General features: G+C 49.1%; 1 protein-coding gene across 1 annotated transcript in view; it reads right to left on the bottom strand.

Annotated features, from left to right (window-relative positions):
* LOC142198678 (vomeronasal type-2 receptor 26-like) overlaps positions 1–26,562 on the bottom strand; it is a 96,279-nt gene that overhangs the window by 16,736 nt on the left and 52,981 nt on the right. The window contains exons 3-6 of the mRNA XM_075269706.1: positions 23,594–23,758; positions 18,989–19,280; positions 17,065–17,883; positions 9,589–9,804 (exon numbers count right to left, since the gene is read on the bottom strand). Coding sequence (XP_075125807.1) covers positions 9,589–9,804; positions 17,065–17,883; positions 18,989–19,280; positions 23,594–23,758 — 1,492 coding nt within the window. The remainder of the gene's footprint in view (positions 1–9,588; positions 9,805–17,064; positions 17,884–18,988; positions 19,281–23,593; positions 23,759–26,562) is intronic.

The following is a 26,562-nucleotide window of genomic DNA, read 5'->3' as shown; positions in this document are numbered from 1 at the left end:
TGATGGAGAATTGAAGTAGACTGAGCTTTTATAAGCCAAGGTAGGGAACCACGAAGAGGCCTTGCAGTCTGAGGGCGGCGGCAACTGGGGCGACCATCTTGAACACCTATGGGGCTGACGATATGCCGAACGGTAGTGCGGTGAATTGTAGGTGCTCTCTGTGACCAGCCATAAGAACGGCTATACGTAAATATTTCCTGTGAGGAGGGAAGATGGGAATGTGTAAGTAGGCATCCTTCAGGTCCAGGGTGACCATGACCTCGTCGCGCAATAGGAAGCTGGTTACTGAGTCTATGGACTCCATTCTGAATGGCTTCTTTTTTATGAAAAGGTTGAGGAACCGAAGATCTATGATCATCCGCCACCCTCCTGTGGACTTTGGAACCAGGAACACGGGTGAATAAACTCCTTGTCCCACTTCTGAAGGAGGGACCCTTTCCAGGGCCCCCTTTGAAAAATATTCTGCCACGGAAGCCTCCAGGCAGTCTTGTTGTAGAGCTGGTAAAACCCGCGTAGTGATGAACCGATCCACAGGAGGGTGGGAGAACTCTATTGCGTACCCCCGCTGAACAACTTGAAGGACCCAGGGATCCAGAATGTGTTGATGCCACGCCATGGAAAAATTGGAAAGGCGCCCTCCTACAGGAGAGCTGGTCACAGAGAGCGGCGTTTCTTCAAAACCCCTTCTTCTTAGGGTCCTCCTTGGGGATCCCCCGCCCCGCCCCTTTTGGGCGGTATCTGGGGCATCTCTGATTACCCTGAGGTCTGAACTGCGATGTAGAGCCTCGACCCCTAGGAGGGGGAGGCCTCCTTCCCCTGGACGCTTGCGGTAGAGACTTGCCTTTGCCTTCAGTCAGTCCCTCCATCAGGTCGTCCAGACCCTGGCCGAAAACCTTCCCTGGTTGAAAGGGGAGAGAACATAACGAAAATTTGGAGGCGACATCAGCCCGCCAGGGTTTGAGCCACAAGGGCCTCCTGGCAGCGGTATTCTTGGAAGCCATCTTCACCTGCTGTCTTGCCGATTCTCTCAAGAAATCCGTAGCAAGACGGATCTCCCCCATGGACGCCAGGATGTCGTCCCTGTTGACCCCGGAGTCGATATCCCGCTCCAGACAGTCCAACCGGGCTTGAAGCTTATCCGCTACTTCCGTGGAGGCGATGCCCACTGTCACCTGGGCTGAAGCAGACGAATATGCCTTCTTGAGTGTTGAATCCACTCTTCTATCAAGTAAATCTTGGAGATTTGACCCGTCATCGATGGGCACGACAGTGTGACGGGAGAGTTTTGAGATGGCCAAGTCCACCTTGGGCGGCGGACCCCAGCGATCCAGCTGGGAGGGATCAATCAGATACACTGCTTTGAAAGCTCTGGTGGTAACGTAAGCCTTCTCCGGCTGCTTCCACTCTTGTTCCATTAAGCTGGCCATGGAGGCGTCCACTTGAAAAACCCTCCGCTTTTCAGAGGTGGACGCAGAGGCTTCCCCCTCGCCAACCTGGTCCCACGACCGGATGGCCTTCAGCAGCTTATTAGTCTTCTCACGATGAAAAATGGGTCTGCCGGTACAGGAGGACTGATTGTCCGATGATATGGACTCATCCTCCACCTGGAGGCGCTCCAGGGAGGGCAGTGAAGCAGAACGCCTCTCCACGCGCTGCGTCTTGGTGAGCTGAGCCAGTGACGTACGGATATCCTTTAAGGAATCATCCTGTAACAAACACAAGGATACTTAGAAGCCAGAGGGGACCCTGCTAAGCACACACATTCAGCTCTACTTCATCGGGCTAATAGAATGCATTGGCCAGCGCTGATTGGCCAGAGTACGGAATTCGGCCAATCAGCGCTGGCTCTGCTGGAGGAGGCGGAGTCTAAGATCGCTCCACACCAGTCTCCATTCGGTCCGACCTTAGACTCCGCCTCCTCCAGCAGAGCCAGCGCTGATTGGCCGAATTCCGTACTCTGGCCAATCAGCACTGGCTAATGCATTGTATTGGCGTGATGAAGCAGTGCTGAATGTGTGTGCTTAACACACACATTCACCTCTACTTCATCGGGCTAATAGAATGCATTGGCCAATCAGCGCTGGCCAATGCATTCTATTAGCGTGAACTGAGTTTGCACAGGGGTTCTAGTGCACCCTCGGCTCTGCTACATCAGATTGCTACATCTGATGTAGCAGTGCCGAGTGTGCATCAGATGTGTAGTTGAGCAGAACTGGCTCAGCACTGCTAAGTCTCTGCATTCGCATAGGAATGCATTGGCCAGCCTTCGGCCAATCAGCGCTGGCTCTGCCGGAGGAGGCGGAGTCTAAGGTCGGACCTGAATGGAGACTGGTGTGGAGCGATCTTAGACTCCGCCTCCTCCAGCAGAGCCAGCGCTGATTGGTCGAGTTCCGTACTCTGGCCAATCAGCACGGGCCAATGCATTTCTATGGGGAAAAGTTAGCTTGCGAAAATCGCAAACTGACAGGGATTTCCATGAAATAAAGTGACTTTTATGCCCCCAGACATGCTTCCCCTGCTGTCCCAGTGTCATTCCAGGGTGTTGGTATCATTTCCTGGGGTGTCATAGTGGACTTGGTGACCCTCCAGACACGAATTTGGGTTTCCCCCTTAACGAGTTTATGTTCCCCATAGACTATAATGGGGTTCGAAACCCGTTCGAACACTCGAACAGTGAGCGGCTGTTCGAATCGAATTTCAAAGCTCGAACATTTTAGTGTTCGCTCATCTCTACTAGCTTTCAGAGATACCTAATCATGGAATACGGAAAACATAAACGGAGTACATTCAAGGAACCATAAAGGAGACTCACCTAGCTTCAGTCAGACAACGTACCAAACTTCACAGAGTTTGCACCAAAACACAAGCAGTTGAAGCAGTAAAACACAAGCCACAACGTAGAACCAGCTAGGGGTTAAACTAGCAGGCAATGAAGCAAAGCAGCTATGACCCTTTTACAGCTCCGTGACCGGAAGGGGCGTGGCTTAACCAACAAATGTGAGCTCCGTTCCTTTGCCCTTGAGAGCAGTCTTAACCCTTTAGGAGACGCTCCCTCCCAGAGCCAACCGACCTTTGGCACATACCTTACCCTCCTGTAGCCTCAGGTGTATTGTGCTGCTGTCTGCGTGGTCCCGGAGCGGCGAATGCCGAAACCGGAAGTTGCCGGTGTCACCCTATGACCGGCCGGCCGGAAACCTCCTAGACAGGGAAGGTTCCGCGCAACCGGAAGTTCCCCCTCATAGAGCCGCGCGCACAAGCCGGATGGGCTACGCACGGCTCCACAAGCCAGCAAGATGGGATGGCTGGGGAACACAGGAGGTAATACTGTGGGAGGGAGGCAGGGAAAACTGAAGTAATAAGGTAGTCTTAAACTTACCCTTCTTCTCCCTGCAGGATTTGTATTCACAAACCAGCTGGCAAAAGTGCTCACAGAAGATGACATAAACAGGTAAGTACCTGCAACTTCTTCCTTTACCTTTCTCTTTAGGAGGACACAGAGTCCTCCGCACCTGTCCGATCCTTTACACAGGACAGAAAAAAACACACAGGGGGGGAGGTATCTGTGCCCTCTTAAAGGGAGCAAGCCATGTGAAATTAATACATGGCTAATTAAAACTCCGCCTGTCCTACCAGCACACAGGGGCACGAAATACCCCACATTGTGCCGCTGGTAAGGACGACAGGGAACCCTAATCACAAATTGTTTGGTTTCAGTAAAAAATTTGGAATATTTGGAATGAATCCGACTCATTGCGAGCTGGTTTGCCAGAACACTAATAGTGGGTTTGGGCTTGATCTATGAATGAGCAAAAAAATTTATGGAAATTTTTCCTAGTTGACCTGATGGATGAAATCCTGTACAATTCCCTACATCACGTCACTTAACAAAGGATTATGTAGATAATCTTGTTTCCCTTAGTCCTAACAGCGGCACAATGTGGGGTATTTCGTGCCCCTGTGTGCTGGTAGGACAGGCGGAATTTTAATTAGCCATGTATTAATTTCACATGGCTTGTTCCCTTTAAGAGGGCACAGATACCTCCCCCCTGTGCGTAAATAACAAGTAATAATACATACATTCCAAAATAAACAACAATAGGGGGGGAATCCTTGTGCCGCTGTTAGGACTAAGGGAAACAAGATTATCTACATAATCCTTTGTTCCCTGTCGTCCCTACCAGCGGCACAATGTGGGGAAATAGCAAGTAATCCCCATAAGGGTGGGGGATTAAACACAAGCAGAATGTAATACAGTACGCCCGAAGGCAGTAGCTTCTGAGCTATACCGATCAAGTCGGTAGTGCTTCACAAAAGTCAATTCTGAAGACCAGGATGCTGCTGCACAAATCTGGTCCAAGGTGAGAGCCTTGACCTCTGCCCAAGAGGTCGATACTGTCGATACGCGTCGAATGGGCCCTTAGGACGGTCGGCGGAGGTAAGTTCTGACTCACAAACGCCAACTTGATTGCTTCCTTCACCCAGCGAGAGATGGTGGCCTTAGAAGCCTTGCGGCCTTTATGGCCCCCTACATAATTTATTAACAAGTTCTCAGATCTCCTGAAAGCGCGTGTGCGCTGAAGGTAAATCTGCAGGTTCCGGACTAAATCTAGGGTATGCCACTTCTCCTCCTCAGGGGAAGTGGGCACGGGAAAAAAGGTTGGCAAGCAAATGAGTTGACTCACATTCGCCCTAGAAGAAACTTTCGGCCTGAATCCTGGCAGAAATCTCAACTGAACACGGTCTTCAAAGAAGGCAATGTAAGGAGCTTCCGATGAGAGTGCTTGAAGCTCCCCTACCCTTTTTGCCGAGGTGATAGCGAGGAGAAAAGATACCTTATAGGTCAGCCACTTTAGATCCACCTCCTCCAGAGGTTCGAATGGAGCAACACAAAGTGCCGTTAGGACCTTGCTGAGGTCCCATTGGTGGACAGGAGCAGAAACTGCTGGTCTCAGCCTAGTTGCCCCTTTGATAAAGGTGCTCACTAAAGGATCCTGAGACAACCGCCTCCCCAGATAGGCGGACAGAGCGGCTACATGTACCTTCAGGGTAGAAGCTGCAAGCCCTCTGTCTAGGCCATCCTGAAGGAAATCCAGGATCGCCCTCACAGGGGGATCGGAGGAGTCCACTTCGTGTTCCGTGCACCAAGCCTGGAAAATATTACCGATCCTACGGTAATTCTTATTGGTCGAGGAGGCTCTGGCGCTGGCTAAAGTCCTTAGGACGCCTTGAGACAGTCCTCTATTCCTTAATAGGGACTGGTCAACCTCCAGGCTGTCAGATTGAATCTCCTCAGATCGTGGTGTCTCAGCTCTCCTTGTGTCACCAGATCTGGGAGGGGGGGAAGCCTCCAATACCTGCCTTGACTCATCCACATGAGCTGGGCAAACCAAGTCCTTTTCGGCCAGAACGGGATTATGGCAATTCCCGAGACTTGGTCCTGTCTGATTTTCATCAATACCTTGGGTATGATGGAAACTGGAGGGAAGATGTATATCAGCCTGAACCTCCATGGGATGGACAGGGCATCCACTGCCAAGGCATTGTCCTCCTGGTACAGAGAGCAGAAGGTTTCCACCTTGGCGTTGAGTCGGGTTGCCATGAGGTCGACATCCGGAAGGCCCCATGTTTGGACAATCTGATGGAATATGTCTTGATTGAGAGACCATTCTCCTGATACAGGGATACCCCGACTCAACTGATCCGCTACTATGTTCAGGGAGCCCTTGATGTGAACAGCGGATAGGTGGGTCAGATTCTTCTCTGCCCACGTGAAGATCAAGTTCGCCTCTTTCAGTAGGGCTGGAACCCTGGTGCCGCCCTGTTTGTTCAAGTATATTACCGTCGTCATATTGTCTGACCGGACCTTGACTGCCTTCCCTTCGAGAAAGGGGGCGAAGTACTTCAGCGCCAGATAAACTGCTTTTAGCTCCTTCAGGTTGGAGGTTCCTACCTCTGGATTCCTCCACAGACCCTGGACAGTCCTGCCGTCCAGGTGGGCTCCCCATCCCGAATGGGACGCATCTGTTGTCAACAGGGTCCAACGAGGTTGAACCGAGGACCTTCCGTCTTTCAGGTGTCTCCACCATCTGAGGGAAAGACGGGTACCGGGAGAAAGGCAGATCTTCCTGTGCAATCCCCGTGGAGATCCGTTCCAGGCTCTCAACACTTCCATCTGAAGGGGACGCAAGTGCCATAAAGCCCAAGGGACCGCCTTGGCTGAAGAAGACATCAGGCCTAGGACCCGCATGGCGGTGCGAATGGTGATCCATCGGGACCTGAGAAGGCCCCGAACCGAAGCTTCTATTTTTGCTTGCCTTGGACGAGATAGGAAAATCTGCATGCTCTGGGAATCCAGAACAAACCCCAGGAATTTCTTCCGGGTGGATGGCACTATTTCTGACTTCTCCCAATTGATCAGCCAACCTAACTCCTGGAGGAAGGCGATGGCTATCTGGAGGTGGTGATGGAGAATTGAAGTAGACTGAGCTTTTATAAGCCAGTCGTCGAGGTAGGGAACCATGAAAAGGCCTTGAAGTCTGAGAGCGGCGGCAACTGGTGCGACCATCTTGGTAAATACATACGGAGCTGACGATATGCCGAATGGCAGAGCAGTGAACTGTAGGTGCTCTCTGTGACCAGCCATAAGAACGGCTATACGTAGATATTTCCTGTGTGGCGGGAAGATGGGGGTATGTAAGTAGGCATCCTTTAGGTCCAGGGTGACCATGACCTCGTCGCGCAATAGGAAACTGGTTACTGAGTCTACGGACTCCATCCTGAAAGGTTTTTTCTTTATGAAGAGGTTGAGGAACCGAAGATCTATAATCATCCGCCACCCTCCTGTGGACTTTGGAACCAAGAACACGGGTGAATAAACTCCTTGACCCACTTCGGGAGGAGGGACCCTTTCCAGGGCCCCCTTTGAGAGATATTCTGCGACGGAAGCCTCCAGGCAGTCTTGTTGTAGGGCTGGTAAGACCCGCGTAGTGATGAAACGATCCACCGGAGGATGGGAGAACTCTATTGCGTATCCTCGCTGAACAACTTGAAGGACCCATGGGTCCAGAATGTGAAGATGCCATGCCACAAGGAAATTCGAAAGGCGCCCTCCTACGGGAGAGCTGGTCACAGAGAGCGGCGTCTCCTCAAAACCCCTTCTTCTTAGGGTCCTCCTTGGGGATCCCGCGACCCGCCCCCTTCGGACGGTATCTGGGGCGTCTCTGGCTTCCCTGTTGAGGCCTGTATTGAGACGTGGAGCCTCGACCCCTAGAAGGGGGAGGCCTTCTTTCTCTGGTTGCTTGTGATAGTGATCTCCCTCTACCATCAGCCAATCCCTCCATCAGATCGTCCAGCCCTTGGCCGAAAACCTTTCCAGGTTGAAAGGGGAGGGAACACAAAGAAAACTTGGAGGCGACATCAGCCCGCCAAGGTTTGAGCCACAAGGGTCTCCTGGCGGCGGTATTGAGGGCCATGGCCTTGGAAGCCAGCTTCACCTGCTGTCTTGCCGATTCTCTCAGGAAATCCGTAGCGAGACGGATCTCCCCCATGGATGCCAGGATGTCGTCCCTGTTAACCCCGGAGTCGATATCCCGTTCCAGGCGGTCCAGCCGGGCTTGAAGCTTATCAGCTACTTCCGTTGAGGCGATGCCCACCGTCACCTGGGCTGAAGCAGACGAATACGCCTTCTTGAGCGTTGAATCCACTCTCCTATCAAGCAAATCCTGAAGATTTGACCCGTCATCGATGGGCACGACAGTGCGACGGGAGAGCTTAGAGATGGCTAAATCCACCTTGGGTGGCGGACCCCAGCGATCCAGTTGGGAGGGATCAATCGGATATACTGCTTTGAAAGCTCTGGTGGTGACGTAAGCCTTCTCCGGCTGCTTCCATTCTTGTTCCATTAGGCTGGCCATGGAGGCGTCCACTTGGAAAACCCTCCGCTTCCCAGAGGTGGACGCAGAGGCTTCCCCCTCGCCAACCTGGTCCCACGACCGGATGGCCTTCAGCAGTTTATTAGTCTTCTCCCGATGGAAAATTGGTCTGCTGGTACAGGAGGACTGATCGTCCGATGATATGGACACCTCCTCCACCTGGAGGCGCTCCAGGGAGGGCAGTGAAGCAGAACGCCTTTCCACGCGCTGCTTCTTGGTGAGCTGAGCCAGTGAAGTACGGATATCCTTTAAAGAATCATCCTGCAAAAAACACAAGGATACTTAGAAGCCGGGGGGACCCTTCCCCTCTTTGCGGCAACCGTACTCACCATGTACTCCTTGACCCATGCTACCATATCACTGGTAACGGGTTCCTCCCGCAGAGGTCCCCTGCATTGCTGGCAGCGTGACCAGTCATAGCCTAAAGGCAAAACAATGACATTCAGGATACTCCCACCATTGGGAGAATTAGCAGACGAAAAAGACCGCACCTACCACCTACCACCTCAGGTAGAGGAACGTCACAATCAATGCAAGCCAGGTGTCTCCTTTTAGAAGACCTCTTCCGTCCCACTTGATCCCCGGGAGGGGTAGAAGAGGAAGACATGACAAATAGAAGCTAGCTTTCAGCGATACCTAAGCATGGAATATGAAACATCAGAGGAGTACATTCAAGGAACCATATGAGGAGACTCACCCAGCTTCTGCAGACCACTTACCAACCTTCAGCAGAGTTTGCAGTAGAATAAATGCAGTTTTGAAGCGGAAACCACAAGCCACAGCGCAGAAACCAGCTAGGGATTAGACTAGCAGGCAATGAGGGATGCAACCTGCCTCCTTTTACAGCCCCATATCCGGAAGGGGCGTGGCCTTAGTCAAAAGAGCTCCGTTCCTTTTGCCCTTCATAAGACTCCTAGCCCTTCAAGTCACGCTCCCCCCTTGAGCCAACTACTTTGGCACGTACCTTAAGCTCCTGAGGACCTCCAGTGTCCAACGCTGCTGTTCGCGTGGTCCCGGAGCGGCGAAAGCCAACAAACCGGAAGTTGCCGGTGTTACATTACCAAACGACCGGCCGGAACCCTCCTACGCAGAGGAAAGGTTCCGCGAAACCGGAAGTTCCCCTCATGGAGCCGCGCGAACACGCCGGCTGGCTGCGCGCGGCTCCCGAAGCGCAGCAGGACTGGATGCCGGGGAAAGGTAGAAGGATCGCGTGAGGGAGGTGGGTAAAATAGGTAACCTTAATCTTACCTATTATCTTTGCAGGACCGACACAGAAGTCCAAAGGGGCAGAGTGCATCATTGAAGACACCTGAACAGGTCTGAACAGGTAAGTACCTGAAACTTCTTCTTTACTCTTCTCTTTAGGAGGACACAGAGTCCTCCCCACCTGTCCGATCCTTTACACAGGACAGAAAAAAACGCACAGGGGGGAGGTATCTGTGCCCTCTTAAAGGGAACAAGCCATGTGAAATTAATACATGACTAATTAAAATTCCGCCTGTCCTACCAGCACACAGGGGCACGAAATACCCCACATTGTGCCGCTGGTAGGGACGACAGGGAACAATCATTACCACAATTCCAGGGTCAGGGATGTTTTTGGATTTGGTTTTTACCCCAAACCATGTACCAGTTTACCATTGGTTACCCATCTCACCTTGTTGACGCTGTTCTTCCATAAGATCTTCTCCTTTCTCACATTAAATGTTGGATGAGTTTGTGATGTTCTTGTAGAACCAACACGTTTTATTAGAAGCGTTCCATTCTGTAACCCGAGCCAATTCACAATGGAAAATTGGTTGACAAAATCTCCATTTTCATAGAAGAGACGATTTCCTGCCTCATCTCTCCAGTTTCCCAAATACCAGGGAATCTGTAAGAATGGAAGTGAGTCTGGTTATTCCCAGGAAAACATTCACATAAAGGGTCACTGATAGAGATGAGCGAACAGTGTTCTATCAAACACATATTCGATCGGATATTAGGCTGTTCGCCATGTTTCGAATCGAATCGAACACCGCGTGGTAAAGTGCGCCATTACTCGATTCCCCTCCCACCTTCCCTGGCGCCTTTTTTGCTCCAATAACAGCGCAGGGTAGGTGGGACAGGAACTACGACACCGGTGATGTTGAAAAAAAATAGGAAAAACCCATTGGCTGCTGAAAATATGTGACCTCTAATTTAAAAGAACAGCGACGCCCAGGTTCGCGTCATTCTGAGCTTGCAATTCACCAGGGACGGAGGTTTCCGTCCAGTTAGCTAGGGCTTAGATTCTGGGTAGGCAGGGACAGGCTAGGATAGGAAGGAGAAGACAACCAACAGCTCTTATAAGAGCTAAATTCCAGGGAGAAGCTTGTCAGTGTAACGTGGCACTGACGGGCTCAATCGCCGCAACCCAGCTTTCCACAGTGTTCAGGATCCTGAATGGAATACACTGACAGTGTATTTCCGTATACCCTATATATACACCCGATCCACGTTCCAACGGTGTGCCTCCCCACCTCCACCCCAAAAACTAACTTGAATACACTGTAAGTCCCCTAACAATAGAATTGGGGCTACATACACCCTCAATTCTTGCTACTGCCATATAGTGCCAGGGTCTGACTGGGAATTCAAAGAATATATTGGGGTTACGTGCACCTACAATTGTTGCTATAGGTATATAGTGCCATTTTCTGACTGGGAATTCAAAGAATATATTAGGGTTACGTGCACCCACAATTCCTTCTATTGGCATATAGTGCCAGTTTCTGACTGTTAATTCCCAAAATATATTGGGGCCTTCATACAACCCTCAATTGTTGCTATAGGCAGATAGTGCCAGTTTTGGAGTGTGAATTCCCCTAATATATTGGGGGCTGCATCCCCCCCTTAAGTTGTTTATATTCGCATAAACACCCAGGTTCTGAGTGTTAATCCCACCCAATAAATTGGGGCCTACATACACCCTCAATTTATTGGTATTGGCATATACACCCAGGTTCTGAGTGTGTTTAAGCAAGAAAAGCATATTGAAATGCGCAAGGCTCCCGGAAAGGGACGTTGACGAGGCCGTGGGCGAGGTCGGGGGAATGGTTCTGGGGAGGAAGTTAGCGGTGAAGTCACAGGGCGTCCCGTGCCTACTCCTGTGGGGCAGCAAGCTTTGCGCCACTCCACAGTGCCAGGGTTGCTTGCCACATTAACTAAACTGCAGGGTACAAACCTTAGTAGGCCCGAGAACCAGGAACAGGTCTTGCAATGGCTGTCAGATAACGCTTACAGCACATTGTCCGCCAGCCAGTCAGACTCTGCCTCCTCTCCTCCTCTTACCCAACAGTCTTGTCCTCCTTCCTCCCAAAATTCCCAATCTTCCCAGAACAATAACCCCAACTGTTCTCCGCTCCTTTCATTGTCCCTCAACCTGCCCCTCCATTTCGCGATTCCACGGACCTAACAGACGAGCATCTGTTTCCAGATGCTCAAACACTGGAGTCTCCTCCATCTCCGTTCGATTTGGTGGTGGATGACAACCACAGCAACCCACCCTCATCGACGACGATGAGACGCAGTTGCCATCAGGGCAGCCAGTTGACATGTGCATTGTGCGGGAGGAGGAGATGAGACAGGAGTTGGAAGAGAAGGTGGTGGATGATGAGGACACTGACCCGACCTGGACAGAGGGGATGTCAAGCGGGGAAAGTAGTGTGGATGTTGAGGCAGGTGCAGCACCAAAAAGGGTAGCTAGAGGCAGAGGCAGAGGTCAGCAGCTTAGGCGAAGCCAGGCCACACCCGGAATCTCCCAAGATGTTCCAGTTCATACCCAGCCCCGAAAAACTCCCACCTCGAGGGCACGTTTCTCAAAGGTGTAAAGTTTTTTCAAGGAATGCGCCGAGGACAGATATAGTGTTGTCTGCACAATTTGCCTCTCGAAATTGAGTAGGGGCTCTGAGAAGAGCAACCTGTCCACCACTTCAATGCGCCATCATTTGGAATCCAAGCACTGGAATCAGTGGCAGGCAGCAACGGCAGGACAAAGGCCGCCCGCTGTTCACGCCACTGCCACTGCCTCTGCCTCTGCCTCTGACACTGCTCACAGTGCTGGCGATGCACTCCAGAGGACGAGCCAGGACACCACTTCATCTGCCTCCGCCACTTTGTTGGCTTCTCCCTCATCCTCCCCTGTTCCTGTCTTATCTCCTTCTCCTGCACCATCAAAGGCACCATCAGGCGCTTCTTTACAACAGCCCACCATCTCTCAGACATTGGAGCGCCGGCAGAAATACACCGCTAACCACCCACACGCGCAAGCCTTGAACGCCAACATCGCTAAACTGCTGGCCCAGGAGATGTTGGCGTTCCGGCTTGTTGAAACTCCCGCCTTCCTGGACCTGATGGCAACTGCGGCACCTCGCTATGCCGTCCCTAGCCGTCACTACTTCTCCTGGTGTGCCGTCCCCGCCTTGCACCAGCACGTGTCACTCAACATCAGGCGGGCCCTTAGTTCCGCGCTTTGCACAAAGGTCCACTTGACCACCGACGCGTGGACAAGTGCATGCGAACAGGGACGCTACATTTCACTGACGGCACACTGGGTGAATGTAGTTGAGGCTGGGACTGCTTCCCAAACTGGCCCGGTGTACCTCGTCTCCCTGCCTAACATTCCTGGCAGGGACACGGGAAGAACACCCTCCTCCTCCTCCTCCTCCTCCACCGCCTCCTCCTCCACTGTTAGATTGACCCCAGCTACGAGTTGGAAAAGTTGCAGCACTGGCGTTGGTAGACATCAGCAGGCCGTGCTGAAGCTGATCAGCTTGGGGGACAGACAGCACACTGCCTCCGAGGTGAGGGATGCCCTCCTCGATGAGACGGCAATATGGTTTGAGCCGCTGCACCTGGGCCCAGGCATGGTCGTTTGTGATAACGTCTGGAACCTGGTAGAAGCTCTGGAGCTTGCCGGACTCCAACATGTTCCATGCCTGGCCCACGTCTTCAACCTAGTGGTGCAACGTTTCCTAAAGAGGTACCCAAATGTTCCGGAGCTACTGGTGAAAGTGCGGCGCATGTCGACAGTAGCCGCTGCTAGCTTAAAATCTCTCCAGCAACGCCTGCATGTGCCACAACACCGGCTTTTGTGCGACGTCCCTACACGCTGGAACTCAACGTTTCAGATGTTGAATAGAGTGGTTGAGCAGCAGAGACCTTTGATGGAATACCAGCTACAAAACCCTAGGGTGCCACAAAGTCAGCTGCCTCAGTTTCTCATCCATGAGTGGCCATGGATGAGAGACTTTTGTGACATCCTACGGGTGTTTGAGGAGTCCACAAGGAGGGTGAGCTCTGAAGATGCGATGGTGAGCCTTACAATCCCGCTCTTGTGTGTGCTGAGAGAATCCCTGATTGACATCAGGGATAACTCAGATCACACAGAGGAGTCAGGGATAGCATCCGATCCGTCACAGCTGGAGAGTACCGTATTTTCCGGACTATAAGGCGCACATAAAAACCTACGATTTCCTCAGAAATCGTAAGTGCGGCTTATAGTCCAGTGCGCCTTATATATGGATGGAAGCGGCGGCAAAGTCTGCATGCCGCTTCCATACATACATAAAAGGCACCGTAAGGGTGCATTCACACTACGGAACGCCGGCGTGTATCACAGCCGTACACGCCGGTGTTACAGCCGGGCTGCCGGACACTTCCTATTCAGTTCTATGGGAGCCGGCATGCGAGCGCTCCCCATAGAAATGAATGGACAGACACTTCCCATTCATTTCTATGGGAGCCGGCATGCGAGCGCTCCCCATAGAAATGAATGGAAAAAAGCAGTCCATTCATTTCTATGGGGAGCGCTCGCATGCCAGCTCCCATAGAAATGAATGGGAAGTGTCCGGCAGCCCTGCTGTCACGCCGGCCTGAAACAGAACGTGAAACTTACCGAGCGGTGCAGGGCGGGCGGGCGGGCATTCAGGCCTCCTCTTCCTCCGATGTCCTGACCACTTCCTCCGGCGCTCGCGAACTAATGGCCTGGGCGCATGCGCAATATCATAATGCTTCTACTACTGCGCATGCGCCCAGGCCATTCTCAGCGAGCGGCGGAGGAGGAGGACGGAACATCGGAGGAAGAGGAGGCCTGAATGCCCGCCCACCCTGCACCGCTCGGTAAGTTTCACATTCTGTTTCAGGCTTTTATTTTAACACGGGGGGGGGGGGGGGTAGTTTAATCTAACTTTTACGGTTGGGCTCTATCAGCATGATTTTGCTGATAGAGCCCCTCCTCGCCTGACGAGCGCTTCCAATAGAAGCGGCTGGCACGCGGGGGGTTAAGCGGCCGCTGGCAAAGTCTGCCTGCCGCCGCTTTCAATAACATATAATGCGCACCGGACTGCGGCTTATAGTCCGGTGCACCTTATATATGAACCGAGACGAACTATAAGGCGCTCATGGGCAATGCGGCTTATAGTCCAGTGCGCCTTATAGTCCGTAAAATACGGTAGGTCCACACATCTGTCCGCTTCATCGCGTTTAATGGAGGAAGAGGAGGAGGAGGAAGAAGAGCTGTCCGATGATGTGATGGTGATACAGGAGGCTTCCGGGCAACTTCGAATCGTCCCATTGTTGCAGCGTGGATGGGTAGACATGGAGGATGAGGAGGAAATGGAGATTGAACTTTCCGGTGGGGCCAGAGGAGTCATGCCAACTAACACTGTGGCAGACATGGCTGAGTTCATGTTGGGGTGCTTTACAACTGACAAGCGTATTGTCAAATTCATGGAGGACAACCAGTACTGGATCTTTGCTATCCTTGACCCCCGGTATATAAACAACATCTCGTCTTTTATTCCGGTAGAGGGGAGGGCCAATCGCATCAATGCTTGCCACAAGCAATTGGTGCAGAATATGATGGAGATGTTTCCAGCATGTGACATTGGTGGCAGGGAGGGCAGTTCCTCCAGTAGGCGACCAAGTGCTCACCGGTCCACACAAACAAGGGGCACACTGTCTAAGGTCTGGGACACCTTGATGGCACCCCCTCGCCATAGTACCGCCACTGAGTGTCCTAGTGTCACCAGGCGTGAGAAGTATAGGCGCATGTTGCGGGAATACCTTTCTGACCACAGCCCTGTCCTCTCCGATCCCTCTGCACCCTACACGTATTGGGTGTCGAAGTTGGACCTGTGGCTTGAACTTGCCCTATATGCCTTGGAGGTGCTGTCCTGTCCTGCCGCCAGTGTCCTATCTGAGAGGGTGTTCAGTGCAGTCGGTGGCATCATCACTGACAAGCGCACCCGTCTGTCAGCTGAGAGTGCCAACCGGCTCACTTTGATAAAAATGAACCACCACTGGATAGAGCCTTAATTTTCGTGCCCACCTGTGTAAAGCACCCCAACATGAAACTCCATGTCTGTGCTCAACCTCTCCAATTCCTCTGCATCCTCATACTCATCCACCATAAGCGTTGCACAATTCTGCTACTACTAGGCTCCCTCCACCCTGATTTCCCACAACTCTGCTGGTTAGAGGCTCCCTGCACCCTGATTTCCCACAACTCTGCTGGTTAGAGGCTCCCTCCACCCTGATTTCCAACAACTCTGCTGGTTAGAGACTCTCTCCACCCTGATTTCCCACAACTCTGCTGGTTAGAGGCTCTCTCCACCCTGATTTCCCACAACTCTTCTGGTTAGAGGCTCCTTCCACCATGAATTTCACAAAACTGTGCTGGTTAGAGCCTCCCTCCACCATGAATTTCCCCAAACTGTGCTGGTTAGAGGCTCCCTCCACCATGAATTTCACAAAACTGGGCTGGTTAGAGGCTCCCTCCACCATGAATTTCCCCAAACTGGGCTGGTTAGAGGCTCCTTCCACCATGAATTTCCCCAAACTGGGCTGGTTAGAGGCTCCCTCCAGCATGAATTTCCCCAAACTGGGCTGGTTAGAGGCTCCCTCCACCATGAATTTCCCCAAACTGTGCTGGTTAGAGGCTCCTTCCACCATGAATTTCACAAAACTGTGCTAGTTAGAGGCTCCCTCCACCATGAATTTCCCCAAACTGGGGTGTTTAGAGGCTCCTTCTGCCATGAATTTTCCCAAACTCTGCTGGTTAGAGGCTCAATCCACCCTGATTTTCAAAAACAATGTTGGTGCCAACCTCAACTCACTACAAGGGCCAAATTCACTGCTAGTGACAAGCTCTCCTCACTGCAAGTGTCAAATACACATGTTTCAAGGTGTTTTCCTACTGTCAGAGAGGTGTTATTGAGTGTGTAAAGTGTGTAGTTGTTAGGCTGTGATGTTGGGGTAATAGAGGGTCTTTGGTGTGTTAGATGCCCCCAGGCATGCTTCCCCTGCTGTCGCAGTGTCATTCCAGAGGTGTTGGCATCATTTCCTGTGGTGTCATAGTGGACTTGGTGACCCCTCCTGAGACGGATTTGGGTTTCCCCCTTAACGAGTATCTGTTCCCCATAGACTATAATGGGGTTCGAAACCCGTTCAAACACTTGAACAGTGAGCGGCTGTTTGAAACGGATTTCGAACCTCGAACACTTTAGTGTTCGCTCATCTCTAGTCATTGACAACCCAGACGAGGAAATCTCCTAAGACCAATTGTGAAATCAATGGACAATGAAGAAGCTGTTGGGTTGTCCATGTCTATACAGACCTGGCCTACATTACCAGTCCTCAACTTTAGTTACTCCAATTTATTGGCGAAACCCTTAAAAATGGAAAAATTTGAAATATTTAGGTTGAATAATTTCAAAGAATCCCCCTTACTGGTGCCCGTGATATTCTCAGATCCGTGGGCGTGATTTCAATGAATCACCGACCAAAAGAGGACACGTCTCTGGAGCAATGAGGGCCTTGTCGTTTACCCCTTCTGAGCAATGCCAACACCATTGTTACTCTAAATAACTCATTTGACTAAAATTGTGATATTTTGACAATGGAAGCAACGATTCACACTGCTTGATTCCGGTGACCCCAATCTATCTATCTTCAGGGTTGGGTTGATATGATGGGTTCTAGTGACAGACTCCCTTTAAGACCAGATGGATTTTATTATATCCTGATATGTAAAAGTAGAGCGTTCCAAGTGGGTGGACTTTGTTTTTCCATGACTATATATGCTTTGAGACTTGTCCGTCACAGATCTTACCCGGTGCTTGTTTCTATGAAGAAGACTCATTTTCTTAGTAGACCATCGGTCTGTAGACATGTGAAGATCATGTAGAGCCCGGGCCAATATATACACAGCTTTATACACTTGGTCATAGAGGCCTTTACCTTGAAAACTATAAAAATCTGTGACCCGTTCTCTGCCAGTACAGTTATGAAGAGTTACATTATAGAAAATTTGATGGTATTTATTCATTCGAGGATCTCTGGATAAACAGTGCAGGTTCACCAACCATATATGAGCCAGTAACTTATCTTCTGGATGACTTATGGTCTGGAAACTTTCATAGAAGCTTCTCATGTCTGGTATCAGCAGAGGAGAAGGTTCAAGAGCCAAACTACCATGAAATGCTTCTCGGTGATGTTCCATAACAAATGTATTTTGAGCAAAAGCAGGCCCGAAGACCAGAGTCTTATCCCGGAGAACATCTCGTACAGTATGTAACCAATCTGCAAGGAGTGGAGTATACGTCCCACACAGGATTATAACCTGGGCTGATGACGTCCTAATCGTCTTCATGGTTCTCCTATCAAAGTCTAAGATGTTGCTTTTCTGATATTTCACTTTAATGGTGTAGGCCACACAGAGTCCATCTATGGTCAGATATTGCATCAACATCTGAATCTCCTCATTACCGCTGTCATCCTCTGAGGATATAATCCCAACCCACGTCCATCTAAAGAACTTGATCATCTTAGATAGCACCAAATAACTGATCCTGGCACTTTGACTAGTCCGGTAAAAAGTTGGGTAGAAGTTTCGGTTATTTAGACTTGAACTTGTTGCTCCGTAGCTGATCTACAAATACCAATTATATAAAATAATATGTAATCACATGAGCACGATGTCCCCAAATAGTATTTCTGGTTTGGACCAAACCAGGTTGTCTCAACCAAAACTTGCAAAGCCAAGATAGATCTCCCATCACTATCAAGGGAGAAAGGACATACCATGTACAGAAAGCAATAGCTAAATCTTTAGGGGACCAGGAAGAGCTTGGCACTTGGAACAATGTCCATAAACGTCAAATCTGAGGCCAGAGTGAACTAAGGGTCATTATTGTAGAAGACATATCAATTCTGAGTCAGTAACAGAAAGGTCTGAAGACATAAAGGCCATGAATGACATGAATACAATGGGCGTATATTCAAGAAAGTGATATCTACCGACCCTTATGGAGATAAGATTCAGCAGACCCACAAGAGGTTGGCAACAGGTTGTCTAAAGGTGTGTTTTTTTTTAAATTAAACAGTGGAGGTAGGTAAAATTCCCACCTAGATAGATCTTCTAATTGTTTTTATGTAGTTCTATATATGTAGAGCATCCAAGCAAGGTCACGTCACATGCACGTGGCCACTATGATGTGACATCAACATGGATGAAAATTCTAATTTGGTGAGCTTGGTTTTTTAAGACCGAGGAAATGAGGAGCCACTGACCTGTGTAACGTTCACCTTCTGATATATGATCTTTGTTCTCTTGTGTAACTTTTCTTGAATTGAGTTGGACATGAGCCTTGAAAGTGCCAGTCAAAATTAGGGTTGAGCGATCGGGATCGAGAAAGATCAGATCCCGATCGGCGATCAAGCAAATTTCACAATCGCGATCGGCTGGAAAATGATCGGAAATCGGATTTTGAAATCTCAAGATGGGCTCAACCCTAATGTATATATAATAGACAGTTAGGGTTGAGCGATCTGGATCAGGCAAAATCAAATTCCGATCATCGATCAAGCAAATTTCACGATCACGATAGGGATCGGTTGGAAAATGATCGGAAATCGGATTTTAAAATTGATCCTGAAATCTCAAGATCGGCTCAACCCTAGTCAAAATGCAAGTGAGGAACTGACGCTGGTATTGTGGTTCTCCATTGAGACTGAGGTTTTGAGGTTCCACCTACCTGGGAGTATCGGTATATTGCCAGTATCTGGGCCATGGACACTGTCGTCGCTGATCCCTGATCTCCTATAAAACCAGCTACGTTCCTCTGCCCGGTACAGGAATAATTGGGGACGGTCACTCCGGGTCCTGATAATATCTGGAGGACACTTTTCACAGCTTTCTTACTATCAGAGCAGGAGTCATATATGTGATATCCCAGGGAGATATTGGGTAAGATTGTCTGATCTTGGTTTATTTCCTCAATGGCAAAACGGAAAGTGAGAAGATCCTTGTAATACTGAGGTATGGGTCTGTGGAGACAACAGAAAATGTTATATGTGATAGTGTGAGAAAGAAGGTTGGTCCGATACAAAACATAAATATTATACTTTTCCTAGGGAAGATACACATATAGACTTTGGACCAGATGGGTCTAAGCAATGAAACATAATCCACCCAAATCCACATCTCATCGAGCCAACAGAGCAATTTCCAAAGATAAGTGTCACTGGTTTTTCTGATCTTTATCAGGACAGGCTTTAAACATAGGGCAAATAGTTCATCTACACCAGAATCTATGGTTGTGAGGTCCTGGTATGGACACTATGGTAGTAGGACATTCCCGCATTTTAGCCAGAACCTGAAGGCAACTCCATGGGAACGGTGTTAGATGACAATTACTTTGTGTTGTAACTATGGTCATTGAGGGGCAGGGGACATTATGTGAGGGCTACTCGAGGGGACAATACATTATGTTTTGGTGGTACAACATGAGAAACCTTTAAACGTGGTCCCAACAAAGTGTAAAATTAAGAAACCAAGCAAAGGTACTAAAAAGTTTTTTGCTAAGAGTTTTTGGCATTGACATAGATGGTATAATCATCGACCACGTGATGTTGTAAGAGTAACTAAATGTCAATGTATAATTATTAGGGTTAAGCGTACGGGATTGGAAAAGATCGGATTCAGATAGGCAATCGAGTAAATTTCACGATCGCGATTGGAATTCCGATCCCGATCTTTTCCAGCAGGATCGAGGTCGGAGGTTATCTCAAGATCGGCTCAACCCTAAAAGTGACTTTTCCCATAAAGAAGCATTGACTAGGGTTGAGCGATCGGGATCAGAAAAGACTGGATTCTGATCAGCGAACGAGCAAATTTCACGAACGGGATTGGCTGGAAAATGATCGGAAATCAGATTTTAAAATCGATCCTGAAATCTCAAGATCGGCTCAGCCCTAATAATTATACCATTTGTCAGACAAGAATGACTGTGATTGTAAAGGGATGTTCTCATGGCTGGTTGTTCTGATCATAATTGAATGGAAGAAATTTGGAACAACCAAGACTCTTCCTAGACCTGGCCACCCCACCAAACTTAAGGAGGACCTTGGCAAAAGAGGTGACCAAGAACCCAGTGGTCACTCTGGCCGAGCTTCAAAGATCCTGGTAAAAATTTCTGGAAGGTCAATCATCACTACGGTCCTCCACCAACCAGGGCTTTACGGCAGAGTGGGCAGGAACAAACCTCTCCCCAGTAAAAGACACGTGAAAATCACCGGAGTTTGCAAAATATTAACAAGAATAAAACAAGACCTAGAAGACTCTGTGAGAAGAACAGGATTCTCTGGTCTGATGACACCAAGATTGATCTTTCTGGACTCAATTCTACACATTACGTCATTATGTCTGGAGCAGACCATATAGTGCTCATCACCTACCCAAAGTCACCGCTATGGTGAAACATGGTGGTGGCAATATTGTGTGGTTGAGGAAGTTGGGGTGAGGGTCAGAGTTGTAGGATCGAGTACAGAGAGATTCTTAATGAAGACCTGATCCAGAGCGCTCTGGACCTCAGACTGGGCCAAAGGTTCCCCTTCTAACAGGACAATGACCCTAAGCAGACAACCAAGACAACATAGGAGTTCAATTCTATGAATGTCCACGAGTGACCCAGCCAGAGCCCTGAACCCAATCAAAAATCTCTGACGAAACCTGAAAATGCAAAAAATTCACAAACCCAGGAGTCCCAACCTTGTAGCTTCATATCCAGGAAGACTGAAGGCTGTAATCCCTGCCAAAGCTGCTGCAACCGAGTACCGAATAAAGGCTCGGAATACTTCTGGCAAAATGTTAGTTTTCTGTCTTCAGATTCTCATAATGGGGAATTAAAGGGGTTGTCCAGTTTCTGAGAAATGTTACTGTTTGTACAATGAGAAGTCCTGCAATTTTCCAATGTACTTTCTGTATCGATTCCTTGAGGTTTTCTAGATCTCTGCTTGTTGTGTCCATTCTGCTTAATTCCAGGGGATACAAATCAGTCCATGGTCATGGGATATACGGTCCATGGTCATGTGATGTCATGTGTATCTGTATATCACATGACCATAGACTTATATCACCTAGAATGAAGCAGAATGAACACAAGCAGAAATCTAGAAAACCTCAAGGACTTGATACAGAAAATATATTGGAAAATTCTACAACTTTTTATTATCCTGGGGCCACTTTGACTATTTCTGTGGGCACAACCTGGCACTATTTCTGCATGGCACTCAATGGGAAGTGGATGGCAATGTATCGAATACTGATCTGTAGGATAGACTGTGATATATACAGTCCTATGAAAAAGTTTGGGCACCCCTATTAATCTTAATCATTTTTAGTTCTAAATATTTTGGTGTTTGCAACAGCCATTTCAGTTTGATCTATCTAATAACTGATGGACACAGTAATATTTCAGGATTGAAATGAGGTTTATTGTACTAACAGAAAATGCGCAATATGCATTAAACCAAAATTTGACCGGTGCAAAAATATGGGCACCTCAACAGAAAAGTGACATTAATATTTAGTAGATCCTCCTTTTGCAAAGATAACAGCCTCTAGTCGCTTCCTGTAGCTTTTAATCAGTTCCTGGATGAAGGGATTTTGGACCATTTCTTTCTACAAAACAATTCAAGTTCAGTTAAGTTTGATGGTCGCCGAACATGGACAGCCCTCTCTCAAATGATCTGAAAACAAAGATTGTTCAACATAGTTGTTCAGGGGAAGGATACAAAAAGTTGTCTCAGAGATTTAACCTGTCAGTTTCCACTGTGAGGAACATAGTAAGGAAATGGAAGAGCACAGGGACAGTTCTTGTTAAGCCCAGAAGTGGCAGGCCAAGAAAAATATCAGAAAGGCAGAGAAGAAGAATGGTGAGAACAGTCAAGGACAATCCACAGACACCTCCAAAGAGCTGCAGCATCATCTTGCTGCAGATGGTGTCACTGTGCATCGGTCAACTATACAGCGCACTTTGCACAAATAGAAGCTGTATGGGAGAGTGATGAGAAAGAAGCCGTTTCTGCACGTACGCCACAAATAGAGTTGCCTGAGGTATGAAAAAGCACATTTGGACAAGGCAGCTTCATTTTGGAAACAAAAATTGAGTTGTTTGGTTATAAAAAAAAGGCGTTATGCATGGCGTCCAAAAAGAAACAGCATTCCAAGAAAAACACATGCTACCCACTGTAAAATTTGGTGGAGGTTCCATCATGCTTTGGGGCTGTGTGGCCAATGCCGGCATCGGGAATCTTGTTAAAGTTGAGGGTCGCATGGATTCCACTCAGTATCAGCAGATTCTTGAGAATAATGTTCAAGAATCAGTGACGAAGTTGAAGTTACGCCGGGGATGGATATTTCAGCAAGACAATGATCCAAAACACCGCTCCAAATCCTCAGGCATTCATGCAGAGGAACAATTACAATGTTCTGGAATGGCCATCCCAGTCCCCAGACCTGAATATCATTGAACATCTGTGGGATGATTTGAAGCGGGCTGTCCATGCTCGGCGACCATCTAACTTAACTGAACTTGAATTGTTTGTCCAAAATACCTTTATCCAGGAACTGATTAAAAGCTACAGGAAGCGACTAGAGGCTGTTATCTTTGCAAAAGGAGGATCTACTAAATATTAATGTCACTTTTCTGTTGAGGTGCCCATACTTTTGCACCGGTCAAATTTTGGTTTAATGCATATTGCACATTTTCTGTTAGTACAATAAACCTCATTTCAATCCTGAAATATTACTGTGTCCATCAGTTATTAGATATATCAAACTGAAATGGCTGCTGCAAACACCAAAATATTTAGAACTAAAAATGATTAAGATTAAGAGGGGTGCCCAAACTTTTTCATAGGACTGTATATACAATGAATGCAGCGCTGTTACACACTATCTGCAGCTCTGCGCTCAGTACTTGTAATGTGTCTCCCCCTCCCCCCTACAGATTACAGGATCGGCCTATACACAACAATAGGAATGCTATACGAGACCAAATCTCAGTCCAAACCTCAATGAAAGTTATAATTAGTGTCTGAGCTTGTTCCTCTCCATACAATAGAGCAAGAAGAAAGGAGACACAAAGACCAAGCTGCAAACGGTAACTCTGAATCTCATTCCACTATATCTGCACCAAGATCTGTAGAAAGTGCAGAAGATGTGGACGGACCTGAGATAGTTCAGAAGATGTGGACGGACCTGAGATAGTTCAGAAGATGTGGACGGACCTGAGATAGTTCAGAAGATGTGGACCTCAGAAAGTCCTTAAGGTGTGGACCTCAGACATGACACTTACCTCAAACAAAAGTAATCAGAGGGAAAACCGTCGACCACCAACTGGTTAATAAAATAATTGACGGTGAAAACTCCTCCGATAATGACGTCTCCGTCCTGGAAATATTCGTAGTCCTCAATGGTCCTCACCAGGCGCAGATCACAGGCTGGTGGTGGATTCTGGGACCTACAATGTGTCACGTACAGAACCAGGACAAGGAACAGGACAGTCATAGTGTGTGCTGGGAGAGGAGACTTGTACGTAACACCCCCAGATATGACTGTGTACCCCAATATAACACAGAGCAGGAGCAGGGGGTCATAGAGCGCAGGGTCATGAGACATGGTGTAGAGCAGAGGACAAGGCTGCAGATGTCTGCATCTCCCCCTCCTTATATACAGTACACTACAATACATCTCAATGTGCTCTGGATTTAGACCGGGGCTCAGCTGGTGACTGAAGATGATTAAAATATGACAAACGTCCAAGAGAGAACAATCTACTCCTGTATTATTTACTTCTAAAATTACAGAAGACATTTATACAAGTATACAGCAAGAAATACAAATATGTATATAGCAATGTGGTGAGGATGGAGCCCTAACCGGTCACAGAGGAGACCGCAGTGGATGGAGTCCGCTCTGCCAAGTCTCCGATAGTCCTCAGGGGCAGATACAGAGAGTGGAGGCCGGAAGGATGGATGATAATGGCTGTAGTATCCCCAGGCACCTCCTGTATTATGTCCCATAGTGGCCCCTGCACACAGTATTATGTCCCATAGTGGCCCCTGCACACAGTATTATCCCCCATAGTGGCCCCTGCACACAGTATTATCCCCCATAGTGGCCCCTGCACATAGTATTATGCCCCATAGTGGCCCCTGCACAGAGTATTATGTCCCATAGTGGCCCCTGCACACAGTATTATGTCCCATAGTGGCCCCTGCACACAGTATTATGTCCCACAGTGGCCCCTGCACACCGTATTATGTCCCATAGTGGCCCCTGCACACAGTATTATGTCCCATAGTGGCCCCGGCACACAGTATTATCCCCCATAGTGGCCCCTGCACACAGTATTATCCCCCATAGTGGCCCCTGCACATAGTATTATGCCCCATAGTGGCCCCTGCACAGAGTATTATGTCCCATAGTGGCCCCTGCACACAGTATTATGTCCCATAGTGGCCCCTGCACACAGTATTATCCCCCATAGTGGCCCCTGCACACAGTATTATGTCCCATAGTGACCCCCGCACACAGTATTATGTCCCATAGTGGCCCCTGCACACAGTATTATGTCCCATAGTGGCCCCTGCACACAGTATTATGTCCCATAGTGGCCCCTGCACACAGTATTATGTCCCATAGTGGCCCCTGCACACAGTATTATGTCCCATAGTGGCCCCTGCACACAGTATTATCCCCCATAGTGGCCCGTGCACACAGTATTATCCCCCATAGTGGCCCCTGCACACAGTATTATGTCCCATAGTGACCCCTGCACACAGTATTATGTCCCATAGTGGCCCCTGCACACAGTATTATGTCCCATAGTGGCCCCTGCACACAGTATTATGTCCCATAGTGGCCCCTGCACACAGTATTATGTCCCATAGTGGCCCCTGCACACAGTATTATCCCCCATAGTGGCCCCTGCACACAGTATTATGTCCCATAGTGACCCCCGCACACAGTATTATGTCCCATAGTGGCCCCTGCACACAGTATTATGTCCCATAGTGGCCCCTGCACACAGTATTATGTCCCATAGTGGCCCCTGCACACAGTATTATGTCCCATAGTGGCCCCTGCACACAGTATTATCCCCCATAGTGGCCCGTGCACACAGTATTATGTCCCATAGTGGCCCCTGCACATAGTATTATGCCCCATAGTGGCCCCTGCACAGAGTATTATGTCCCATAGTGGCCCCTGCACACAGTATTATGTCCCATAGTGGCCCCTGCACACAGTATTATCCCCCATAGTGGCCCCTGCACATAGTATTATGTCCCATAGTGGCCCCTGCACACAGTATTATGTCCCATAGTGGCCCCTGCACACAGTATTATGTCCCACAGTGGCCCCTGCACACCGTATTATGTCCCATAGTGGCCCCTGCACACAGTATTATGCCCCATAGTGGCCCCTGCACACAGTATTATGTCCCATAGTGGCCCCTGCACACAGTATTATGTCCCATAGTGGCCCCTGCACACAGTATTATGTCCCATAGTGACCCCCGCACACAGTATTATGCCCCATAGTGGCCCCTGCACACAGTATTATGTCCCATAGTGGCCCCTGCACACAGTATTATCCCCCATAGTGGCCCCTGCAGACAGTATTATGTCCCATAGTGACCCCCGCACACAGTATTATGTCCCATAGTGGCCCCTGCACACAGTATTATGTCCTATAGTGGCCCCTGCATACAGTATTATGTCCCATAGTGGCCCCTGCACACAGTATTATGTCCCATAGTGGCCCCTGCACACAGTATTATGTCCCATAGTGGCCCCTGCACACAGTATTATGTCCCATAGTGACCCCCGCACACAGTATTATGTCCTATAGTGGCCCCTGCATACAGTATTATGCCCCATAGTGGCCCCTGCACAGAGTATTATGTCCCATAGTGGCCCCTGCACACAGTATTATGTCCTATAGTGGCCCCTGCATACAGTATTATGCCCCATAGTGGCCCCTGCACACAGTACTATCCCCCATAGTGGCCCCTGCACACAGTATTATCCCCCATAGTGGCCCCTGCACATAGTATTATGTCCTATAGTGGCCCCTGCATACAGTATTATCCCCCATAGCGGCCCCTGCACATAGTATTATCCCCCATAGTGGCCCCTGCACACAGTATTATCCCCCATAGTGGACCCTGCACATAGTATTATGCCCCATAGTGGCCCCTGCACATAGTATTATGCCCCATAGTGGCCCCTGCACAGAGTATTATGTCCCCGTAGTGGCCCC

This window comes from Leptodactylus fuscus, chromosome 3 (assembly GCF_031893055.1).
Source record: "Leptodactylus fuscus isolate aLepFus1 chromosome 3, aLepFus1.hap2, whole genome shotgun sequence".
Taxonomy (NCBI): domain Eukaryota; kingdom Metazoa; phylum Chordata; class Amphibia; order Anura; family Leptodactylidae; genus Leptodactylus; species Leptodactylus fuscus.
The sequence above is the reverse complement of the archived record's forward strand: the minus strand, read 5'-3'. Positions and strand labels throughout refer to the sequence as shown.